At 44.5% G+C, this 20,264-nt stretch overlaps 2 protein-coding genes across 4 annotated transcripts; both read right to left on the reverse strand.

The window, feature by feature from the left end:
• Nucleotides 1–3,389: 3,389 nt before the first annotated feature.
• On the reverse strand, nucleotides 3,390–7,703 carry LOC123412225 (beta-1,2-xylosyltransferase XYXT1-like). Of its 2 annotated transcripts, none has more exons than XM_045105166.1 (6): nucleotides 7,678–7,703; nucleotides 7,257–7,612; nucleotides 6,022–6,123; nucleotides 5,157–5,249; nucleotides 4,889–5,023; nucleotides 3,390–4,790 (listed from the first exon to the last, which is right to left on the reverse strand). In XM_045105166.1, exons 1-6 carry the CDS (start codon nucleotides 7,686–7,688, stop codon nucleotides 3,595–3,597), a joined length of 1,893 nt encoding a protein of 630 aa, XP_044961101.1. In that variant the 5' UTR covers nucleotides 7,689–7,703; the 3' UTR covers nucleotides 3,390–3,594. The 2 variants fall into 2 exon arrangements, with proteins under 2 accessions (XP_044961101.1, XP_044961100.1); XM_045105165.1 differs by having other exon boundaries at nucleotides 5,157–5,273.
• Nucleotides 7,704–14,838: 7,135 nt separating this feature from the next.
• On the reverse strand, nucleotides 14,839–18,406 carry LOC123410031 (alpha-1,3-arabinosyltransferase XAT3-like). Of its 2 annotated transcripts, XM_045102906.1 has the most exons (6): nucleotides 18,079–18,406; nucleotides 17,177–17,239; nucleotides 16,993–17,052; nucleotides 16,800–16,874; nucleotides 16,332–16,397; nucleotides 14,839–16,214 (listed from the first exon to the last, which is right to left on the reverse strand). In XM_045102906.1, the coding sequence occupies exons 1-6, from the start codon at nucleotides 18,269–18,271 to the stop codon at nucleotides 15,025–15,027; spliced, it is 1,647 nt and encodes a 548-aa protein (XP_044958841.1). In that variant the 5' UTR covers nucleotides 18,272–18,406; the 3' UTR covers nucleotides 14,839–15,024. The 2 variants fall into 2 exon arrangements, with proteins under 2 accessions (XP_044958841.1, XP_044958842.1); XM_045102907.1 differs by lacking the exons at nucleotides 16,800–16,874; nucleotides 16,993–17,052; nucleotides 17,177–17,239; nucleotides 18,079–18,406 and adding an exon at nucleotides 16,623–16,791.
• Between the last annotated feature and the right edge of the window lie 1,858 nt (nucleotides 18,407–20,264).

Consider the following 20,264-nt stretch of genomic DNA (forward strand, 5'->3'; position numbering starts at 1 on the left):
TATTGAATGTGATGATTGTCGTCACCGTGACGACGCTCTCCTTCATCGCGTCCGAGAGATTTCTCCACAGCGAATCCAAGGGCACTTCCCCTAGTCATGTCGGCAATCAAGACCTCCGCAGTGCCTCCACTGCTTTCGCAGTCGGAATCGCCGAGTGACTTGTCGCTCGACGTTTGGAAGAGGTTGACGGTGGGATCATCGGAATTAAGCATAGCTACCTATCCTGAAGTGGCCTGGTGGGCCATCATTTGCAACGGGCTGCAAGTGCACATGGGGCACCGAGTGGTACGGCACCGATGGCTGTCGGATCAGGACCCCATCCGCAACTACGCCAAAATGCGATGTACCTTGAGCGAGGAGGGTGTCGGTGTCCAGCGGCGTGTCTTGCAGCCATGCTGAATCATCGATGACAAAGTTGAGGGAGTCAAAGAGGATGTCTCCGCCGAGTGTCATCATGATGACGAAAAAAGGAAAAAATCCAACTGCGCCGGATTTGCTAAATGTGCAGCCCCACGATGGGCGCCAACTGTCGTGGGATTGATCCTGACTATACTACCAGGGGTACGAATGAGGGGCGGAGCCTAGCTAGGACGCAGTGGATACACTCAGATGTACGAGTTTAGGCCCCACTCAGGAGTGGTAACAACCCTACGTCTTGATCCCTCAGGTTGATGTTTGCTTATGGGATGTGTGATAGTACAAGGTGTTGAACACTTAGTGAGGAGCTCGGAGTGGCTTATATAGAGTGCGCCACGACTGGTCGGGCCTCATTACAAGGGTGAATTAATGCTAATAACTACAAAAGTTACTTGAAACGACAGCTCTAACTCCAGCGTTACTGGTAACGCACGTACTCACTGCACTTCATGTGATAGTTTAAGTCTGTAGCTGTTGCAGTCCCTTCGTTGTCCACGCCTTGCTGCAGTCCGAGTGTCAGGGTACATCCGACTGACACGAGATGATCCGAGTGACCTTGTGCGGGCCGAGTGAAGATATACTCACCCGAGTGAGGTCATGACTGCACCGGTTGCTTTTGGGATGCTGATGTCCATTTAGGGTCCTAGGCAAGCATAGGGATGCAGGTCTGTAGGACTACCCCTAATGTACAACCACGTCAGATCTCGTCAATGATGATGGTGACATAATGGTTTTACACAGGTTCATAATCCCAGATGGGTAATAGCCCCACATACATCCTCTCTACCTAATTTTATTGATGAATATTCCTTTCCTGCTTCCACCTGAACCTGCTTGCAGGCCTTATAGAAAAGTCTCATATATGATAACTAGTTTGACAACATGAATTCTCTAACTTACTTGTAGATAAAAAACCATCTAAGGAGGAGTTGACCTTAAGATAGTTTTGAGCTCAACATAGTACATGTTTTGATCTTCAAGCTCAACATAGTACCACATCTACCACATTAACTATGAAACCGACATGTAAAGCAATTACATCTATCACAACAACATGAACATCATCAATGTCGATAAGAAAAACCTACCATGCTACAAAGTGACACCACTATTAGTTGATTTACCACATCCTCACACAATATGCTAAAGCAATGTTTGCATAGCCTACCATACTACTTGCAGATCTACTCTTACCACATGCTCACAGATCTAAGGTCAAACTTACAACCATTGGAGGATCAAGGAGAATGCATTGAACACCTCTAAGAATAGGAGGAAAAAGGATCACGGCCACTGGCCACCGTGAACCACAAAAGATGTGTCGCTTACTTGTTAAATGGGGAAGAAGCCACACATGATGGAGATCTTGAAGGGGGGTGTTCGGGTTTGGACGCTGGGCAGAAGGGGACTAGATAGGGCAATACAATTGGCGGGAGGTGACACAATACATGTCATCTCCCTGCTCGCACGAGCTTGATGTTGCATCCCCCTCCGTGCACGTCGAGAGCTTGACTAAGTGAAAATGACACATTGGGTCGTTCCACGCGGGCCTGGTCTGAAGGTGCTTTAAATTTCCCGCTATGCAAGCCAAACAATGCTCACATACATCCAATGAGCCAAAGTTGGTTCCCTAGGGCTGGCTGGGGATAAAGCAGCCTACCAAGCACACCCCTAGTAAGCATTGTGCACAACAAAGTCATACCAACATAAACTCTCGAACAGTCATATCACTAAGGATGGTTCCACCATCAATCTTAAGTCTATTACATAATGTATCTCATCCAATTCTGATCCATCACATATTCCTAGAACGGATTGCTCACACATGGTTGGGGAGAGCATGGTGTCCATGATGGAGTCTATGGTGAGGTTTCCCCCTCTTTGGAGGCTAGGGTTTGTCCTCCAGTAGCCCTCCGGGAAGAGATCAGTAGTGGCAGTTGTCTTCACCTCGAGAAAAAAAACATTGATAAATATGAGCAATCTTTTCACGTTTACATATAACTAGGGGTACTAGGTCCCAAATGGATTCGGGCTCCTAACCAAGGTTTCCCAGGTCACCAGGCCTACCTACATGTCCTCGTGGGTTCTCCTGGCCTACCTACATGTCCTCTATAGCCCACTTGATCTCCATATGACTCTAGTATTTTTGTAATAATTTTTTCTCATGACTTTGTACACAAATAAATAGCATACAAATGTCCTTGAAAACATCAACAATCCTTATCAGTTTATTCATTAGAGCAAGTTTTGAGAACACAAGATATGCAAAACTGTTCAGAAAAGTAGAACATATGAGACATATCAACTACCTACGCAGCCACCACAACACGACCACCACCACGGGCTGTTGGGGTTGCTGGCTCGACGCCCGAGATCTGTCGCCAACGACATGCCACACCGACCGGATCACCCCTTATGTGATATGTCAACCTTCTCATCGCCGACCAAGGGTTGGGCGAGGGGGTGCTGGAGATGCGGGAGGAGGTGATAGGGACGACAATAACTAGGATTTTCCCGTGAGCCGCCTTAATAGCGACGTAGATGCCCGTTTCATCCTGCAAAAATTAATGGTATCGGAATTTGGAGGAACCAACTTTGATACCATGGTTGCAAACCAAACTCGTTTGTAAGTTCATGAAATAGGCATTCGCCCTGTTTTATAAATAACACATAAATTAAAGTACATAATTAAACGATATAAGATAGTGTGTAACCCCCTTACAAAGCAGATTCCAGAATAACCTGACAACTTGAACGCACATGACTATGTTGCTGACAAAAATACAACAAAGGCTGAAGACAACGCCACACCACGTCCTAGAAAACCTGTTTTTTTTTACCTTTGTGAATACTAGGACACCTAAGCTCCATGGCAACATCCTCGGGAGGAAGAACAACGGCACAAAGCGACGCGGTTTAACCTCGGCCATAAGTTGAAGCATACAAATTGGGTTTCTCTTAAAATTAAACAGTTTTAAAATCTTCAGTAAAGTTCATTCTCATGCTATATCATTCCCTGATTTTCTGCACTGCTTTTGCGGAGTGCTTCGTTCCAGAAGCTTCAAGCTCATTACACCAACATATTACCAGTACGCAGAGGTTACGGTCTTAAAAATGAAGAAAAATATGTGCTGTTCTTCTTGTAACCTATGAGTATATAGGATTATTTCCTATCCTCTATTCCTCGGCCGTCCGAAGCACCCGGTGCAGCGTGGGAGCAAATCTGGTGACGTTGAGCCTGATGTCCTGCTCCAGCCAGTAGTACTTCATGCCCAGCTGCCACCCCTGCTTATGTATCGACTCCGGGTCGCTCACCGCCGGGTGGTCTTTGCCGTACTTGTCATAGAGCGTGCTCTCCTCGGCGGTGATGCTGTACTCGACGTCCCTCAGCCTCATCTCCTTGGCCTGCACGCCGTAGAATATCATGGCCGAGTGCTCCATGTGGCCCCACGGCACCACCTGCAGCATCGTCGCGTTGGTGCGGAGGAAGAAGAAGTTGGTGAGCCCGGCCCCGTGCGCGCCCATGAGCACGTCGCACGAGTCCACCGCCTTGGAGAACTCCTCCAGCCTCAGGTCACGCCGCGGCTCCACGACCACCACCTCGAACCCGGCTGCCTCCACCGCCGCGGAGATCTCCGGAATGTTGACGAACTTCCTGTTCCGGCCACGGTTGATGAGCATCAGCCGCGGCTTCCGTTTCTCCGTGCCGGCAGTCGCGTTCCTGTTGGCCTCCTGCTTTTGCTTGTACGGGATGCCAAGGCCGTCGGGCGGCAGCGAGAAGATGTCCCGGATGTACATGCGGAAGTCCAGCAGCGTGTAGTTGCGCGGCGTGCGGGCCGGGTCGATGCCGAGGTCGCGGTGGCTGCGGAGGCCGACGACGATGCGCGGGTGGCACCGGACGCCGGCGTCCTTGTTGAAGTCGACGATGTCGTAGCGGGACAGGTTGGCGAGGATGAGACGGTACTTGTCCACGAACCACGGCTGGAGGTCGGTGACGAGGAACTGGACCTCGCCGTCGTAGGCGCGGGCGGTGATGAAGAGCGGGACGATCACGTCGCTGAAGTCGTGCCATGGGTTGGACGTGAGCCCGTTCATGGCGAATACGACGGCTGGGACGGCGTGCCGGGAGGTGCACTCGGGCGCCACCAGGGACTGGGCGGCGCTCAGGGTCTTCACCGTCACCTTGTCGATATACTCCAGGTACTTGCGGGACTGGTCCTTGATGGCCCATTCCTGGCCGTCGGCCCGACGCTCGCCGGCGGGCGGCACATACAGGACGGTACGGTTGCCGCCGATGGCCCGGGCGTCGCCGGAGATCTCGCAGATGTCATACCTGGGGTCGGACAGGTCGCAGACGGGCTTGGGCGGGGCACCTGCATGCATGCGCGGCCGACGTTTTACCGTCTCACTGATTCAGATCACGAATATTGACTGCATATAGGAATGGAAGTGAAATTTTCTGGTAACTAACCCAGCTGCTTGACGTTGCTCTCATTCTTGTCGCCGTCTTGACCTAGCTCCTGCCGGATGAGCTCTTCCTCCATCCTGTCACTAGCATCATTTACCGTCTGGCCTGACTGGCCTGTCCTATTCGCTTGCACGCTATCTGAATTGATTAAATCACAGCCAGTCAATCATCAGTAAATCAACCTCAAGAGAGACTAGAGAGTACTCAATCAACAAAATAATTACAGTATGCCAACAAGGACGAGTTAGGCAGTGAAAGGTCGAAGTATTACCTGCAGTCTTGTTGTTCATGTCGGTTCCAGGTGCTACGTTCTTGTCTCGGATGCGTACTTCTCCCGTCGTCTTGGCTGCCTCGTCCTTCTTGCCTTTTTCCATGTCACGTACCGCAGCTGTCAATGTTAGGTATACATCAACAAAAGCAAATGCAAATTACGCAGAATTACGTGGCCTTAGATATTCGAGTACACTATATATAAAGCATGCTATCGAAGCAAGAATTGCTTCGCCGACTGCGGCTGTCAAGTGTAATCACTTGAATAAACGTTACATATATGTACCAACTTGCTATATTTTCTTAATTTCAAAAAAAAAACTTGCTATATTTTCAAACGTAGCTTGGTGTAACAAAGAGTTGAAGTAGATACATGCATGTGTGCGCACACAAAACCGCCTAACAATCAACTAGTAACAAGTAGTCAAGTATGCACACGCGCTCTCTCTAAGAAAAGTAGGTACGTATAATCGTATTCCCTCTCTAAAAGCGTACAGTACTATGATCCTTCCTACACATACTATGTGCTACCATTTTTTATTTGAAGCTATACTATGTGCTACCTAATCCCCGTGCTACACGTAGACACACATCCCCATCGTTTACTATTAGGCCATTATTAAGCCGCTGATCACGACGCGGCACCCTGACGTATCTACGTACATGTGCGCGCCGTGGGCCAAGCGCAGTTCGGTTTCGCCATTTGTCAGGACCCGATGCTCAGCACAGTTTGTTTACCCCAAAAAACAAACTCCAGAGCACACTAACAACGACTTCACAACATTTGATTATAGTTAACAGGGTAGCGATGATTGCGCTAAATCAGAATGTAAAGATACGTCACCGGACGCGTAGTCGTAATATACCTTGGGTGGAAATATTATTTGGCGCCGACGACGTTGGTGTCGACGCTGGAGGAGGAGGGGAAGTCCTGGCATTCTGTTCGGCCGGCGTGGACCGCAGGGCGACTGCAAGAACGTAGATATACAGGCAAAATTAGCTGGTTGTGTTGTATGGTAAGCGTGACAACCTGGAGATATCAAGCACATGCTTTGACATTCCACATGCATACTACTCCCTCCGTTTTTGAATATAAAGCTTTTTAAAGGTTTCACAAGGGATTACATACCAATGCATATATATAAAGTTATAAAAATATTTTGAAATATAGATTTACGTAGTCTTCTAATGAAATGTCTAAAAAAACTTATATTTAAAAATGGAGGAAGTAGAATAGCTAGTACACCCTCCGTTCACAAATATAAGAATTTTTTCTCCCTAAATTGAATTAGATATATAGAGGCGTTTTAGTGTGTTTCTTCACTCATTTCAGTCCGTATATAGTTTATATTAAAATATTCAAAACAACGTATATTTATGAACGGAGGAAGTATGGTCAAAATTTGCAAATAATGTAAATATATATGCGTTACATATTTTGATATGTGTGTGGTCCCGTTACGAGTCTGCCAGAAATACTATTGAGTGATTCTTCTAGTATAATTTAGTGTAGTTGGTGAGTATGGATTTGGAGCGGATTGCAGGGGAGGTGACAATTAATTGTCGAGGAAATGTGGCTTGGCTATATCTATATGTAGTGGTAGAACAATTAATGCAGCACAATAATTTGGATGGAAACTATGGTTGCATACGTATCGTTTGAATACTTCCGAGGAAGAAGCGTCATTCTCCTGAAAAAGAAAGGTGACTGGTTTTCCACTGTTTTCTTAATTTTGTAGAGCAGAACAAGTCATGAAGGAGAATTCCATACGTCACCGAGTCTCCCATTGGGGTCAAGGGAAGCAAAAAGAGGAGGATATAGCCGGGTTTGGCCATCAAGTTGTGAACAGAAATCTGATGCAATATTCTTCAACTATAGTGGAGTACATAAAGTATACGCAAAAAAAAAAAAAAAAAGTGGAGTACGTAAAGGAAGCAGTAAAAAGTGTACGCTCTAGTATGACCAGGGTGTCTATGCAAAAAAAAAAGTATGACCAGGGTGAAGAGAAACGTCGAGGACGTTACCCCGGTAAATAAGCATGGAGAACCGCATGCAGGTAACTTGTATAGGAGTAGAACGAAGGTTGCTACTGCTACTAACCGATGGTGTTGGTCGTCCCGAACTGGCCGGACGCCGTGGTGTAGAGCACGAGGATGACGAAGAAGCCGAAGAGGAAGCCGACGACGGCGCGGTGGTGCTGGGACAGCGTCCTCGCCACGCCCTTCACCGACGGCGCCCCGGCCGTCGACGACGACGACGAAGGGTCGGCGGTCATGCTGCCGTCGAAGCGCTCGCGACGATCGTTTCCCTCCCTCCCTCCCGCTCTGCCTTCTTTCGTCTGTGTGCAAGAGGCTCGCCTTACGCGACGGGTAATGTCTGCGCCGCGGACGTATTTATGCAGGAAGCCAGGCAGAGGGTGGCGATTTCCATGTGGTTCTAACTGGCTTGAGTAGCACCTAAAAAAAAACTAGTCTGATTATTCCACGGAACGTGCCGCTGGCGGCGAGAGGGGGCATCAAACCTGACTATCATGCGTTGCTGCCTTGCTGGCTAGCTAGCTAGCTCTCCCATTCTGCACGTCACGTCTCCCAGCGGGCGGTGGACCTCGACACTGCAGCAGCCTATCAACGGCCCCGGTTTGCAGTTCATTGGCCCTTGTTTGTTACTGACTCGTAGTATGATACTCCGCTTCTGTTTCCGGGGTAACAGCAGTGCCCGCGGACAGGTCATGTTCAAGAACTGTTGGTATGACAGCAGACGGGTTTGCTAAGCATAAGGTCGACCGGTTTTTGTTTGTATCCCAGTCGGCCTCGTTGACTGTCCGCTGCGCTTGGTTCGTGTGGAGTAATGCTTCGTCTGCAGAGAGTTCCTCTCACGGATTGGGTTTACGGAATGTGGTGTCTGGGTCATGGTGAACAAACTTGCTAATTCTATACGGTTAGAGCGAACTCTTTCCTTCAGACTTCTTCAACGAGCTTGTGGATTCGCCTCCCTTCTACCTGTCCCTCCGACGGTCGACGATGGAGAAGGAACAAATCCCGATGCGATGCTCAGGCGGATGGCGACGCTTCATCTCTGAGTTATTTTTCCTGGGCTACAATCCTTCTCGAGTTACGTATGTTTGAGTTTCTAGGTAGATTTCTGTCGTTTTTTTAATTTCAGTGATGAGTTATGGTTTTTCATTGTGTGGCGAGATTTGATGTAAGCTTCATATCTATGCAAGGGTCATGACGACGACTGCAGCTTAAGGGCGCTACTCCTTAGGGACACGTGCATGGAGACTTTTCAGATGTCATCGACCGGGTCAAGCTGGCTCATGTAAGGAAGCGGGAACAACGAAACCTCGGTTGTTTGTTACGGCGATAGTAGTGATTGTTTGATGGTCTCAAAATCTCGATATAATTTTTAATATGTTTGAGATGCTTTATACTTTCGATGAATTTTTATAATAGATTTTGTTTAGAAAATAGAAAGAGAGACAGTAAAAATTAGGCAACATTTTTTCTCAACCGCTTCTCCTCGGCCACAAGGACTCCCTTAATGAGTTGGCCCACCACGTAGGAGCCCTCGCTTTTTTTTTCTTATTGCCTTTGTCTATTTTTGTTATTTTACTTTTATTTACATTTGTGGAATGAAAACATTATATTAACAAATAAGAAATGTTTCATGGCCTGTTAAAAACATATTTCTATGGCTTATAAATATAAATATATATATCATTCAAAAACATGTTTGAAATGTTCACGCATTTCAAAAAATGCCATGCATTTTTAGTAAGTGTTTGTGCAATGTGAAAACATATTCATGTATTTAAAAATGTTTACAAATTCCAAAACATGTTCATCCCATTTATAAAAATTATACTTCACCAGCGCTCGTTACTTTTCATAAAAACTGGAAAAAGTTCATTGATTTGATGAAAGTTCACGGATTTTTAAAATAGTTCACGAATTTAAAAATAGAAAAAAAGAACAACAAAAGGAAAAATATAAAAAGGAATGAAAAGGAAAGGAAAAAGGAAAGAAAATGGAAATAAGTAGGAAAACAAATAGAAAAATTTAAAAGGAAAAATAAAATAAATGAAAATTAAAAGAAAGAAAATAAATAAAATGGAAATGGAAATGGATGTAAAATAAAAAGCTACAAACGGAGAAAGTTCCCATGTAATGTGTGCTATATCAGGTGTTATATAAGTTAACCGAGAACACCAGAGGTTTCTGGTTTGAATCCCATCGCACACAATTTCATTTTCGCGATTCAGAAATAAAAATAATAATATTTGGCAAAATGGTTTACAGTGGGCACTGAAACACCAAATAGAGGGAATACCCTATTCATCACATTATGCGGCGAGATATCTAGGCGCCGCACACACCCGATTCTATTCGGCCGGTCCAGCTCGCTTAGTCACCGATTTTGAAGGTTCCCTGAACTGGTTTGTTTTGGTTATTTTACCCTTTTTTCGTTTTTCTGTTTCTTTTTCTTCTTTTTCTTATTTTCTTATTGTGTTTTGTTATTTTTCCTTTTTTCAAGTTTATTTTATATTTTTAAAAATAAGTTCAAGTTTGAATTTTTTTTCCTTGCTTTTAGAAAATGATCTACATTTCAAATGATTTCCATTTAAAAAAATATTCATGACTTCAAAAAATGTTCGGGATTTTGAAAACTTGTTCAATTACTTTCAAACAATGTACAACATATTCAAAAAATGTTATTGTTTTTTTTTCGTTTTTAACACTGTCTTTCAAATAATATTTTCTATTTCCCTTTTCCTATTCCTTTTGTTTAACATTTTCTAATTTTTGTTTTGAATTTCAAAAAATATTCTCGTGTTATGAGATTTTTTAAAATATAGATTTCAATGCTCGTGCTTTAAAAAATAATTAGGAATTTCAAAAAATATTCTTGCTTTTATAATGAGTTCATATTTTAAAAAATGTTAGTGTTTCAAAAATGGTTCTCTCATTCAAAAAATGTACAATTTTTCTAAATTATCCATATTTTGAAAGAAATTCATGTATTTAAGAACATGTTTTTCGTTTTTCAGCAAAAAAATCATGATTTAATAAAAATATTTGTGTTTCAATTTTTTTATCTTTTTGAAAAAATAACCACGATTTTCACAAAATGTTTGTGTTTAAAAAGTTAGTCTCACTCTCTAAATTTGTTCAAAATTTTCATAAAAATGTTTGTGTTTCAAAAAGTGTCCAGGAATTATATTAAAAAATCTCTTTTATAAAATATGTCCGAAATTTAAAATCAAGAAGACATTTTATGATAGTCCCCGAAGAATTGGAAAACACGGACATTTTTCTTACATACCGACCATTTTTTGAAAGTCCTGAACATTTTTCTATTTTATGAATCCTTGATGAAATGTCAACAAGTTTTTTAAATATGCCAACATTTTTTAAATTTGTGAATAAAAAAATAATAGCAACATTTTTTGAGCTACTAAATATTTTTTCGAAATTTTGACAAAAAATGAAATTTTGAAGAACAAGAAAGATATGGAAAATGAAATCAAAATACTTAAAAAACGAAATAAATAGCAGAAAACGAAAATGCTAGCCGGCCCTGATCGCTGCATCTGTGTGCGTTGAGCAGCTACTTGCATAATGCGGCGCATAGGAGCTCCGTAGATAGAGATCCCGCAAATATTTCCTATGTGGCCCACACGCGCCAGGGAGTGGACGCGGGAAAATATTATTCGGCGCTGGTTAATGTGCATTCAGAAATGGACGCCCATCTAAGTTTTAGTGGGAGGGAGGTTTTTCCAGTTTCGTGAAGCTTCTGGAAACATTTTGTTTTTTTAGGTTTTTTCAGGACTGGATTTTCATGTTTTTTGTTTTTCTTTTTTTGTTTCATTTTTTTTACTCTTTTTTCAAATCTGGTAACCCTTTAAATTTTTCTGGAGCTTTTTTTCAAATTTGTTGAACATATTTTGAAAACACATACACATTTTTGCAAATTCAATGAACGCTTTTCAAAATCACTGAACTTTGTATCAAATCCAATGAACTGTTTTCACAATTGATAAACTTTGTTCAGATTTGTGCAGTTTTTTTGTAAATTGATGAACCCTTTTTTTAGATTTTTTGGTCAATCTATGAAATTTTTTATTTACACAACATATCCAAAATTGTAAAAACCGGAGCCGGTCTTTTTCCAAAACCAATAGCGCAGCACAGTTGAAAAAAAAATCTGCTATGCGCGCGATAGCAAACCGTGAGGCCTCGCTTGGAATAGGGGTAAATTTATACACCTGTATTACTTTTACAAGTGTATATCGCGAGCCATGTGTGATTTCCAACTGGAAATGAAAACAACCTATTGAGGTATGTATCTTTTATAGGTGTAAAACTGTGGAAAACGGCAATCCAATTAAACCCTGAGCGATTTTGTTTATAGGCCGCGGCCTATTGCTGGGCATTGTAGGTGCCACTAATAGGAGCTCCCACCGATGCGCGCTTACCTCCATGCAACCCACACGGCCTTCTGGGCCGGCACATGTGGGGGCGCGATGTGTTTTCTGTTTTATTTTTAAAATTTTGTAGAAACAATTGACTCGAAAATACATTAACGGATTCATAAAAATGTTCACTGAATTCAGAAAGTGTTCCCGAATTCATAAATTTTCATGATTTCAAAAAGAATAGATATATTTTGAATTTTGGTGAACATATTTTTATTTTGATGAAAATATTTATTCACCTTTTTTTGTACTGATGACTACTTTTTGTGTATTTGATGGACTACCTTCAAATTTGATGAACACAATTTATATTCAAGAAATATATATTTTTAAATGGATGAACAAATTTGTATTTGATGAACATTTTTAGAATCAATTATTTTTAATTTTATGAACCATTTTGGAATTTGATGAACATTTCCTAAATGGAATGAACATAATTTAAATTTGATGAACATTTTTGAATTTATGATTTTTTACAGTGATGAAAATATTTTGAATTCAATTAATAAAATTGTCCTAAAAAATTAAAGTAAAGAACAAAAAATAGCAAAAGGGAAACTTAAAATTAAATATAAAGAAAAAGTAAAAGTAAAAATAAAAACAGAAAAGAGAAAAGAGTTAAAGAACGAAAACACGAAAGCAAAGTAATTTTAAAAATGGTTTGGCCCATACAAATGCCCCCAGTTCGCGAGGGGCTGCGAATGAGGTCGATACGACGCGTCATGCGCGCCAAATAGGAAACCGGGGCTGAGTCGGCATCCTAAGAGCATTTTTAGCTGACTCCGTAAAGACCGATCCTTAAAAACGCGTATAGAGGGCACTATAAACCGTTTTTACGGTGCAAAATTACACCGGACATAACAGACCCCGGAAATGAAATTATATTTTACTATAGCTCATTTTTTCCCTTTTTTTCTTCCGTCCGGGCGAGCCGTCTCCGGCCACGGTGTGCCTCGCCCTAGCGCCCCGGTTCACCTTGGCGCCGCCCATTCGCAGATATCGTCAATCAGATAGTAACTCGTGTCGTACTCATGTCCATTCAAAGTATAGTGGCAAGGATGAGATTTTCCTTCATTCATCTTCGCAAACAAAGGCGGTCGTTGTAGCACATTTATGTCATTGTGAGACCCGGGCATTGCCAAAGAAATCATGTCAAATCCAAAGATGATGTAATGAAATTGCTTCAAGATTGATGGTGGGCTTGTTAACTTGACCTTGATATTGCCCTCGTAAAGCCTTCACGTAGTTCTTTCATTTTCAATGCATACAATCAACAGATCCAAGCAAACATGGCCACCCTCTTGCTTTTGAGATTCCCAAGAGCCTCTTGGTGTTTGGCAGAGTTGGTTCTGTTGGGTACTGAAGTACAAACACATTGACCACGAAAGTTGGAAACCTAACCATGGCATCTCCGCGGGTGCTCTCGAACATCTGTAGGTACTCACCCCACGAATCAACAGTTGTGCCATATGCAAGCATCGAGTGTGTGTGTGTGCACTTCCGTAACGAGAGAAGCCAATCGTTTCCACGGCATCCGTCTTCAGGATGAAGTAGTCATCGTATGACCAGACACCATAGTACAAACGATCGAAGACAATCATGTGCTTCCAAAAACGTCGACAAACTAGTCGACCATCAGTGTCAGATACTCGAAAACCCTGTTGCGGTTGAGCACTCAATAACCCTTGATCGAGCCCTGGAAATTGAGAACATGCTCCTCTACACCCTCCGCGTCTTCAAGGACCTCCTACATCATCACCTTCCCATCGGAGTAGTCCTCCTCGTCCGACGAGACATCACGCGAGTCAACATAATGCGCGTATATATAATCTAAATCAGAATCCGTTGCTAGGAAGAAGAAGGGCCAACAATTTTCAGCTCCGGCAATTCATCGAATAGTTGCCTAGTATAGTGAGAATAGCAGTAGAGGATGGTACCTGGCGGGGCGATCACAGGACAGGAGCTGAACAAAGGCAGAGAAGAAGCAGCGGGGAGCCCTGCTGGAGTGTTGGAGGGTGACGTAGACGTTGAATTTCAACAACAATGTGGCATGGTTGCCGAGGTGGTGGAGCGGCAGCGAAGGCAAGAGAAAGAAGGAAGGAGGGAAAATGAGGAGGATGGAGTCGCGGGACCCGGGAAGGGTTTTGGGTGGGCGAGGGGTGATGGATAGCGACATTTCTCAGGACTCCAGCGAACCTCCCCCACTTTTATCTCGAGTTTACATAACAAATTGCGTCTGGACTGCTCCCTGTTTGATGGTTCCTGCTGACCGCACGGATGCGAGGGATTTGCGGGTCCGTCTTGGAGATGCCAGATTGTTTGGTTGGATGGAAATCGGGAAAGGCGATCAACGAGGAAATGCTATATTCAAGGACAATTACTTGATGTCTACGGGCTGGTTTGGAATTGGCATGTTTTGATTGGATTAAGGGAGAGTTTGGGCCCCATCCGGATGAAAATAGGGGGCGTTGAGAGAACTTTAGGAAGGACCATGTAACACTCCGTGAATGGCCCGTGGGCGTAGCATTTTTGGGACCGACCCGGTTGAATTTAGGGAAAGAAAAGTGAGTAAATCACGAGTAGGTGGAGAGGAGCGATTTGGCTCCCGGGCTCACATGAGCTCGGGCATGAATAATACCGTGATTTAAAATTAAAAAACCTTTTAAAAATTTCAAAAAAAAATGTGGTGCAAGATGTTTCTCTAGGTGAACTCCGTGTTTTTTTAAGTTTGAATATTCGAGAAACTCATGACAAAAAAGACAAATTTTGAATGTATGAGCAACTTTTGAGAATCGCAATGTTCAAGCCTGATTTTCTCTTTTTTGCCACGAGCTCCTCAAATGTTAAAACTTCATAAAAAATTGCACAGTCACGCACAAAAGCATCTTGCACCATAAAAAAATAGAATTTTTGAACTACTTTTCTATTTGAAATCGTGGTACTATTCATCGGGCCCGAAGTATGGGTTGAATTATGGTAGTGGGTGAAGTATTTTTGTTATTCACACAAAACCTTTACCATTTGGCGGCTGCTACGGATCAGTCGAATGATTTCTCCTGAAAATCATCCGCCCAACCAACCGTTCAATCTGACGTTGTGGACGTCCAATCTGATGGACCATCAGAGGTGTCGGTTGCTATCCGGGTGGCAACTTTGAATGCTCTCAAGCGGGAGAGGCGGCGGATAGAGCGAACAAGTCAACGGTTGATTTTAGTCATTTTCCTTGTCATTTTATTTCAGCTAATTAATCACCATTTTATGTGACTATTCATAATGTTCAGTTGAAAAGTACTCCCTCCAGTAGAAAGGAAGCAGCGAATAAAAAAATTACACACAGATGCGCATACATAACATGTTGGCCGGCGGACGTACGTACGCACTACTCTACATCTATGTAATGGTGACGTCCTTGTAGATTTGCTGCATGACCCCTCTGAAGCGATTGATGTCAAGGGTGACATTCTGTCCATCGAGGAAAATCTTCCACAGCTGGCCGAATCCCTGTTTGTGTATGGAGATGGGGTTTGTGAAGACGGGGTGGTCCCTCGGGTACACGTCCTTGAGCGTTGTCTCCTCGGCGGTCGCCTCGTACTCGACGTACCGGAGCCCCATGTCGGGCACCGTCTCGCCGAAGATGCTCCAGCACGCCCACTTCATCTCCCCCCACGGGATGATCTGCATCGCCGTGCCGTTGTGCGGGAGGAAGACCATGTTGGTGAGCCCGGCGCCGTGCACGCCCACCATCACGTCGCACGAGTTCACCACCTCCGCGAACTGCGCCATGTCCCGCACGGCCTCCGGCCCCGCGGCCACCACCTCGAACCCGACCTCCGCGGCGGCCGCGACGGCCTCCGCCTCGTTCGTGAACGCCCTCGAGTGGCGCCGCAGCAGCATGACGAGACGTGGCCGGCCGCCGGAGGTCCGGTTGACGGGGGTCGACCACGCACGCTTCAGCGAGTAGGCCGACCGGAGGAAGTCCCGGAAGTCCATCAGCGTGTAGCCCTTGTGGGAGAGAACAGGGATGATCCCTAGCTCCTTATGGCTCTCGATGCCGACGTGCACCTTCGGGAAGCAGCGCACGGTGTCGTCGGCGTCGAAATCGATGGCCGGGTAGTCGGAGAGCGCGGCGAGGACGTGCCGGTACTTGGCGATCCATTTGCGGCTGTAGTCGGTGACCACGAGCTGGACGCGGCCGTCGTACTCCCGCGCCGTGTTGTAGAGAGGGATGACGATGTCCGTCACGGCGTGGAAGAAGTTGCTGCTGTAGCCGCCGGTGGAGAAGACCACCGCGGGGACGTCGTGCGTCGCCGTGCACGGTGGCGGGGCCATGTCCGTGGCGCCCGGGCCGCTCGAGCGGATGGTCACCTCTCGGGCCATCTGCATCGTCGGTTTCTCCCACTTGCGCGGGTATGGGCGGATCGTGACCGTCCCATTCTCCGGCCGGTAGCTGTCGTCGGACGCCGAGACCACGTATACGGTGCCAGCCTTGCCGTGCATACGGACGTCGCCTTCCATAACGCAGATGTTCATGCGATAAAAGCTGAAGTTGCAACTTAGCTTGCTTCTTGGTGCTGCCACATCTGCGTATCATGCATGGGCACAATTAATCGAAAACTTCTCTTTTGTTCTCTGCCAGAGTGCCACAACCAAATGATGAATGCAAATGGCGTGCTTGAATAGGCAGTGCTTTGTTATACCTGAATTTACCCAAAAACCGTCTCTCTCCCCGTTCACGGCAAGCAACCCCGTTTGGTTTTTGAGATCTGCAACAAATTAGATTTGATCAGTATCAGCTTCCCGAAAGCTAGGCTCTACTTCACTAATTATCAGATGTTAATTAACCAGGCTCTACTTCAGTAACTTCACTACAACACCGTACCTAAAAACACAAGGAATGCTGTAAATGCTACTCGTAAAACCACACCACGAAGAAATGGTTGAGCTTAACATGGTTGACATGTGCACAAAACGCCAGATGTGGATCCTACCGATTCTGCTCTTTTTTATTTGTTTTTGGCGGTGGATCCGGATCACCGTTGACTCCTTAGCTCTGGCTTGCAGTATAGTGTGTGTAGCAGGCGCGTGCACTGCACATGAGCCAAACCTGACTCCCGAACACGCTAGTTTAACCTCCATTTTTTTGCAGAGAAAGGCCAATTAATTACCTCTTGACGCATCGACCACGCCGGCGGCCGTCTCGTCACTTGATGCGGCAGGAGTTGGCGCTCCGACGACCGGATCTGAATTCGGTGAAAGTTCGACCACATGGCACATATTGTTGTTAACGCCAATCTATGATCTCATTAGACAAATGAAGCTTCTCTAGCCAGGTTAAACAATGTGAGTTTTGTGGCATACCATGCGCGGCATTTAACCTGGCTATGTCGACTGCTTCTCGCTGCGTTGCACTCTCTGTGCCTGGGACAAGGAGAGGACGTAGCGGCCAAGTTAATTCCCAGGATTTCAGCTTAATTGGACGTGTGCCTGCCGTAAACGAGAGTTTTAAAGCTAGGCATGCATGCATGCAGGCAGGCAGGCTTACCTGAAGACGTGACATTGTGAGCCGATCCATCTGCTGCAAGTTGGGTAATGCTGAACTGTGTAACTGCAAAACATGGTGGTTTTACGTTTGCGATAACAAACATACTATTATTATTGATTGAAAGAGTCTTGAGACCAACGCGCTGCAGGATGGATGAAGTAAAACGAGGTCAAAACCCAATTTCTAGAGAGATGCGCTTAAAGTATCACTAGTATAATGCTAATTGATATTGTGACCGAACCTCAAGTGAGGGAGGGCTCGATTTGATAGTACTCCTCCTTCTACGACACTTATTTTAGAACGGAGGGATACTAATTAATATCTCTATTCCTCTATAGCTACGTGCTGCAACAAATATGATACTAGCACAAGTCATTGTTACAGCTCAATTCTTATTTGTTACGGTTCAATATGGTATTAACACAAATCATTGTTACGGCTCAATTCTCATATGGATCAAGATTTTGACGAAAAGGTTTTAACATTATTTTTTCCATTTGGATTGATCGGCACGTTTTACGCTGAGGCCTCTTTTACGCTCAGCTAACACACAAACCCTGCAGCACATATGTGTATCAAATAATAAACCAGTAAAGGCAAAATCACACACGAAATTCTACTCATTGATACGCGTATCAGACGAAATTAAGGTAGTATATCAATTGCCTCCAGGAAATTGAAAACCATATATTCTCCGGATCAAACAGTTAATGCGGAAAGATCCAACCCCACATCGGGAGAGCTGCATACAAGCCCGTGGCTAGGTTTCGTACGTGAACACCACACCCTCAAAATTGAGAACAGGAAAACAAAAACACGGACGATGAATCGAAGAAGAAGGCATATAGTACATCATCCTGCGAGATCAAGAGAGTTGTCGCACTGTAGCTTGGAGGACTTACAGAGTTGTGGTACTGTAACCTGCGGCAGGCAATCGGTCTTGAGCACGACGAGGACGACGAGAGGGAGCAGGAGCCACGCCGCGAGCGCCCATCCGCTCATGGCCTTCTTACTGCCCTCGTTCCTCCCGGCCGGGTTCATCTCGCATCCGGCTGCCGCCGCTCTCGTGCTGGCTCCGATCTTCGCCAGCTCCATCGGAGGATCTTCTCATCGACTGGCTAGCGAGCTGGTTGCTGCGGAGCTATATGTGCTCTTCTTCTTACAAGTGAAGCATGCATGCTCTACCTACGGGTGTGATCTCTCCTTTTCAAACGCGCTTTAATGCGCGAGATTAGTTTAATCCACGATTCTCATATCCCGCTGCGTGCCCTGGGTTGACCTCCGCCTCCGGTGTCATTAAGCCCTATGCATGCACATGTGCATGCACTCTAATGGCGTCGTTGCCGCCGATCGAACACACAGCCCCTTGCAAGGCTAACCACAGGTGTACCATGTTCTACTAGTATCATATATCAAAATGCCTAACACGATGTAAACAAATAGCGGAAATTATATCTGTGCACATCCCAACATAAGCAAATACAAGAAAAAAACACATAGAGATTGTCTAGAAACAACATGATGACAAACATCTACTACCAGCAACTTAGATTTAAGGTTAAAATTTCCCCGAAAAAGAAGTTCAATTAAACGAAATTTGTAACTTCCAAACGTTCGGATTTTGTGATCGGATCCGAACGCTTTGTTCACGGTCGGATCTAGATAGCGCGGGGCGCGCTCGTCCTCGCTGAAGTTCCATGTTTTCCAAAAAAAATTCCATCCCTCGTACGAGTTTCCGCGTCGCTACAATTCCCCGTTCCCCGATCCCCCCCCCCCCCCCTCTTCAGGGTAGGAGTTCCCGCGTCGCTACCATCAGAGAAAAAGAAAATACACATGCATTAGACGGGATTCAACCCATGACTGTAGGCATTGTGAGGCGACACAGGCAGCAACCAACTAAGCAAGGTCACGTTGTTGTACAAAAAGCAGAAAATATTTTTTTTGACCATTTTTCTATAAATAAAAATTGACACTTCACACATACTGAACTCAAAATCGAATCAGGCAAAAAGCAACGCGGCCAATGTCAAACTTACCAGTGCATGTGTTTTGTCAAGTGAAACAAAAACTTGGCATTTGACTATCATGTCAACTTTTTTCTAGTATCGGAAAAGTTGATGGTCGAACGCCCTACTTTTCATGAAAGATGTGTATGACTCAATTGTTGTCCGATATAAATACAGGATAACTAACATATGAAAACTCCATCATCGTAGTCCGGGGAGGGGGATGGGGGTGATGAAACATACCCTCATCACTTCTTTTTTTGTAAATATAATGATAGTTTACGCACAACAAGGCTGATAACTTACATACAAACATGGTGATAACTTTGAGCAAGGGATGGGGTGTTGTTGAAATAGAGCTGATAACTCGTGTATTAGCATGGTAATGTACACACAAAAGAGCTGATAACTTACTTAGTCCCGCGTGGTAACTATTTTTGACTCGGGAGAAAGAATTATTGGTAAAACACCCCTATAACTGATGTGTACTTGCACGGTAATATGCGCACAACAGAGTTGACAATTTATTTAGCCCATACGTGGCCACTATTTTTAACTTAGGGATGAAATTATTGAAAAATACTCTCAATAACTCATGTGTACTAGCATGGTATTATGCAAATAGAAGAGCAGATAACTTTCTTAGCCCAGTCATGATAACTTTATGATTTGGAAAAAATGTTAAAAAACACCATGATATATAGCTCATGTGTAAATGACATGATAATATACGTGCCATAGACTTGATAACTCATGCACAAATAAATAACTTTGACCCCGAGAGGGGTGTGGTGTTGTTTGAAGACATACCCCCGGATGACTTATGTATAAATAACATGATACTATACGCATTTGTATACGTGGTAACTCACGCATTAACACGGTAACTTAGACCCGGAGTGGGGGTAAAGAAGTTGTTCCAAAACATGCATACCCCCTCCTGATAACTTTCGTCTAAAAAACACGGTAAAAAATTTCCTACGCATACGAAGATCTATCATGGTGATGTCCATCTACGAGAGGAGATTAGATCTATGTACCCTTGTAGATCGCTAAGCGGGAAGCGTTAAGAAAGCGGTTGA

Source organism: Hordeum vulgare, chromosome 7H (assembly GCF_904849725.1).
Source record: "Hordeum vulgare subsp. vulgare chromosome 7H, MorexV3_pseudomolecules_assembly, whole genome shotgun sequence".
Lineage (NCBI taxonomy): Eukaryota > Viridiplantae > Streptophyta > Magnoliopsida > Poales > Poaceae > Hordeum > Hordeum vulgare.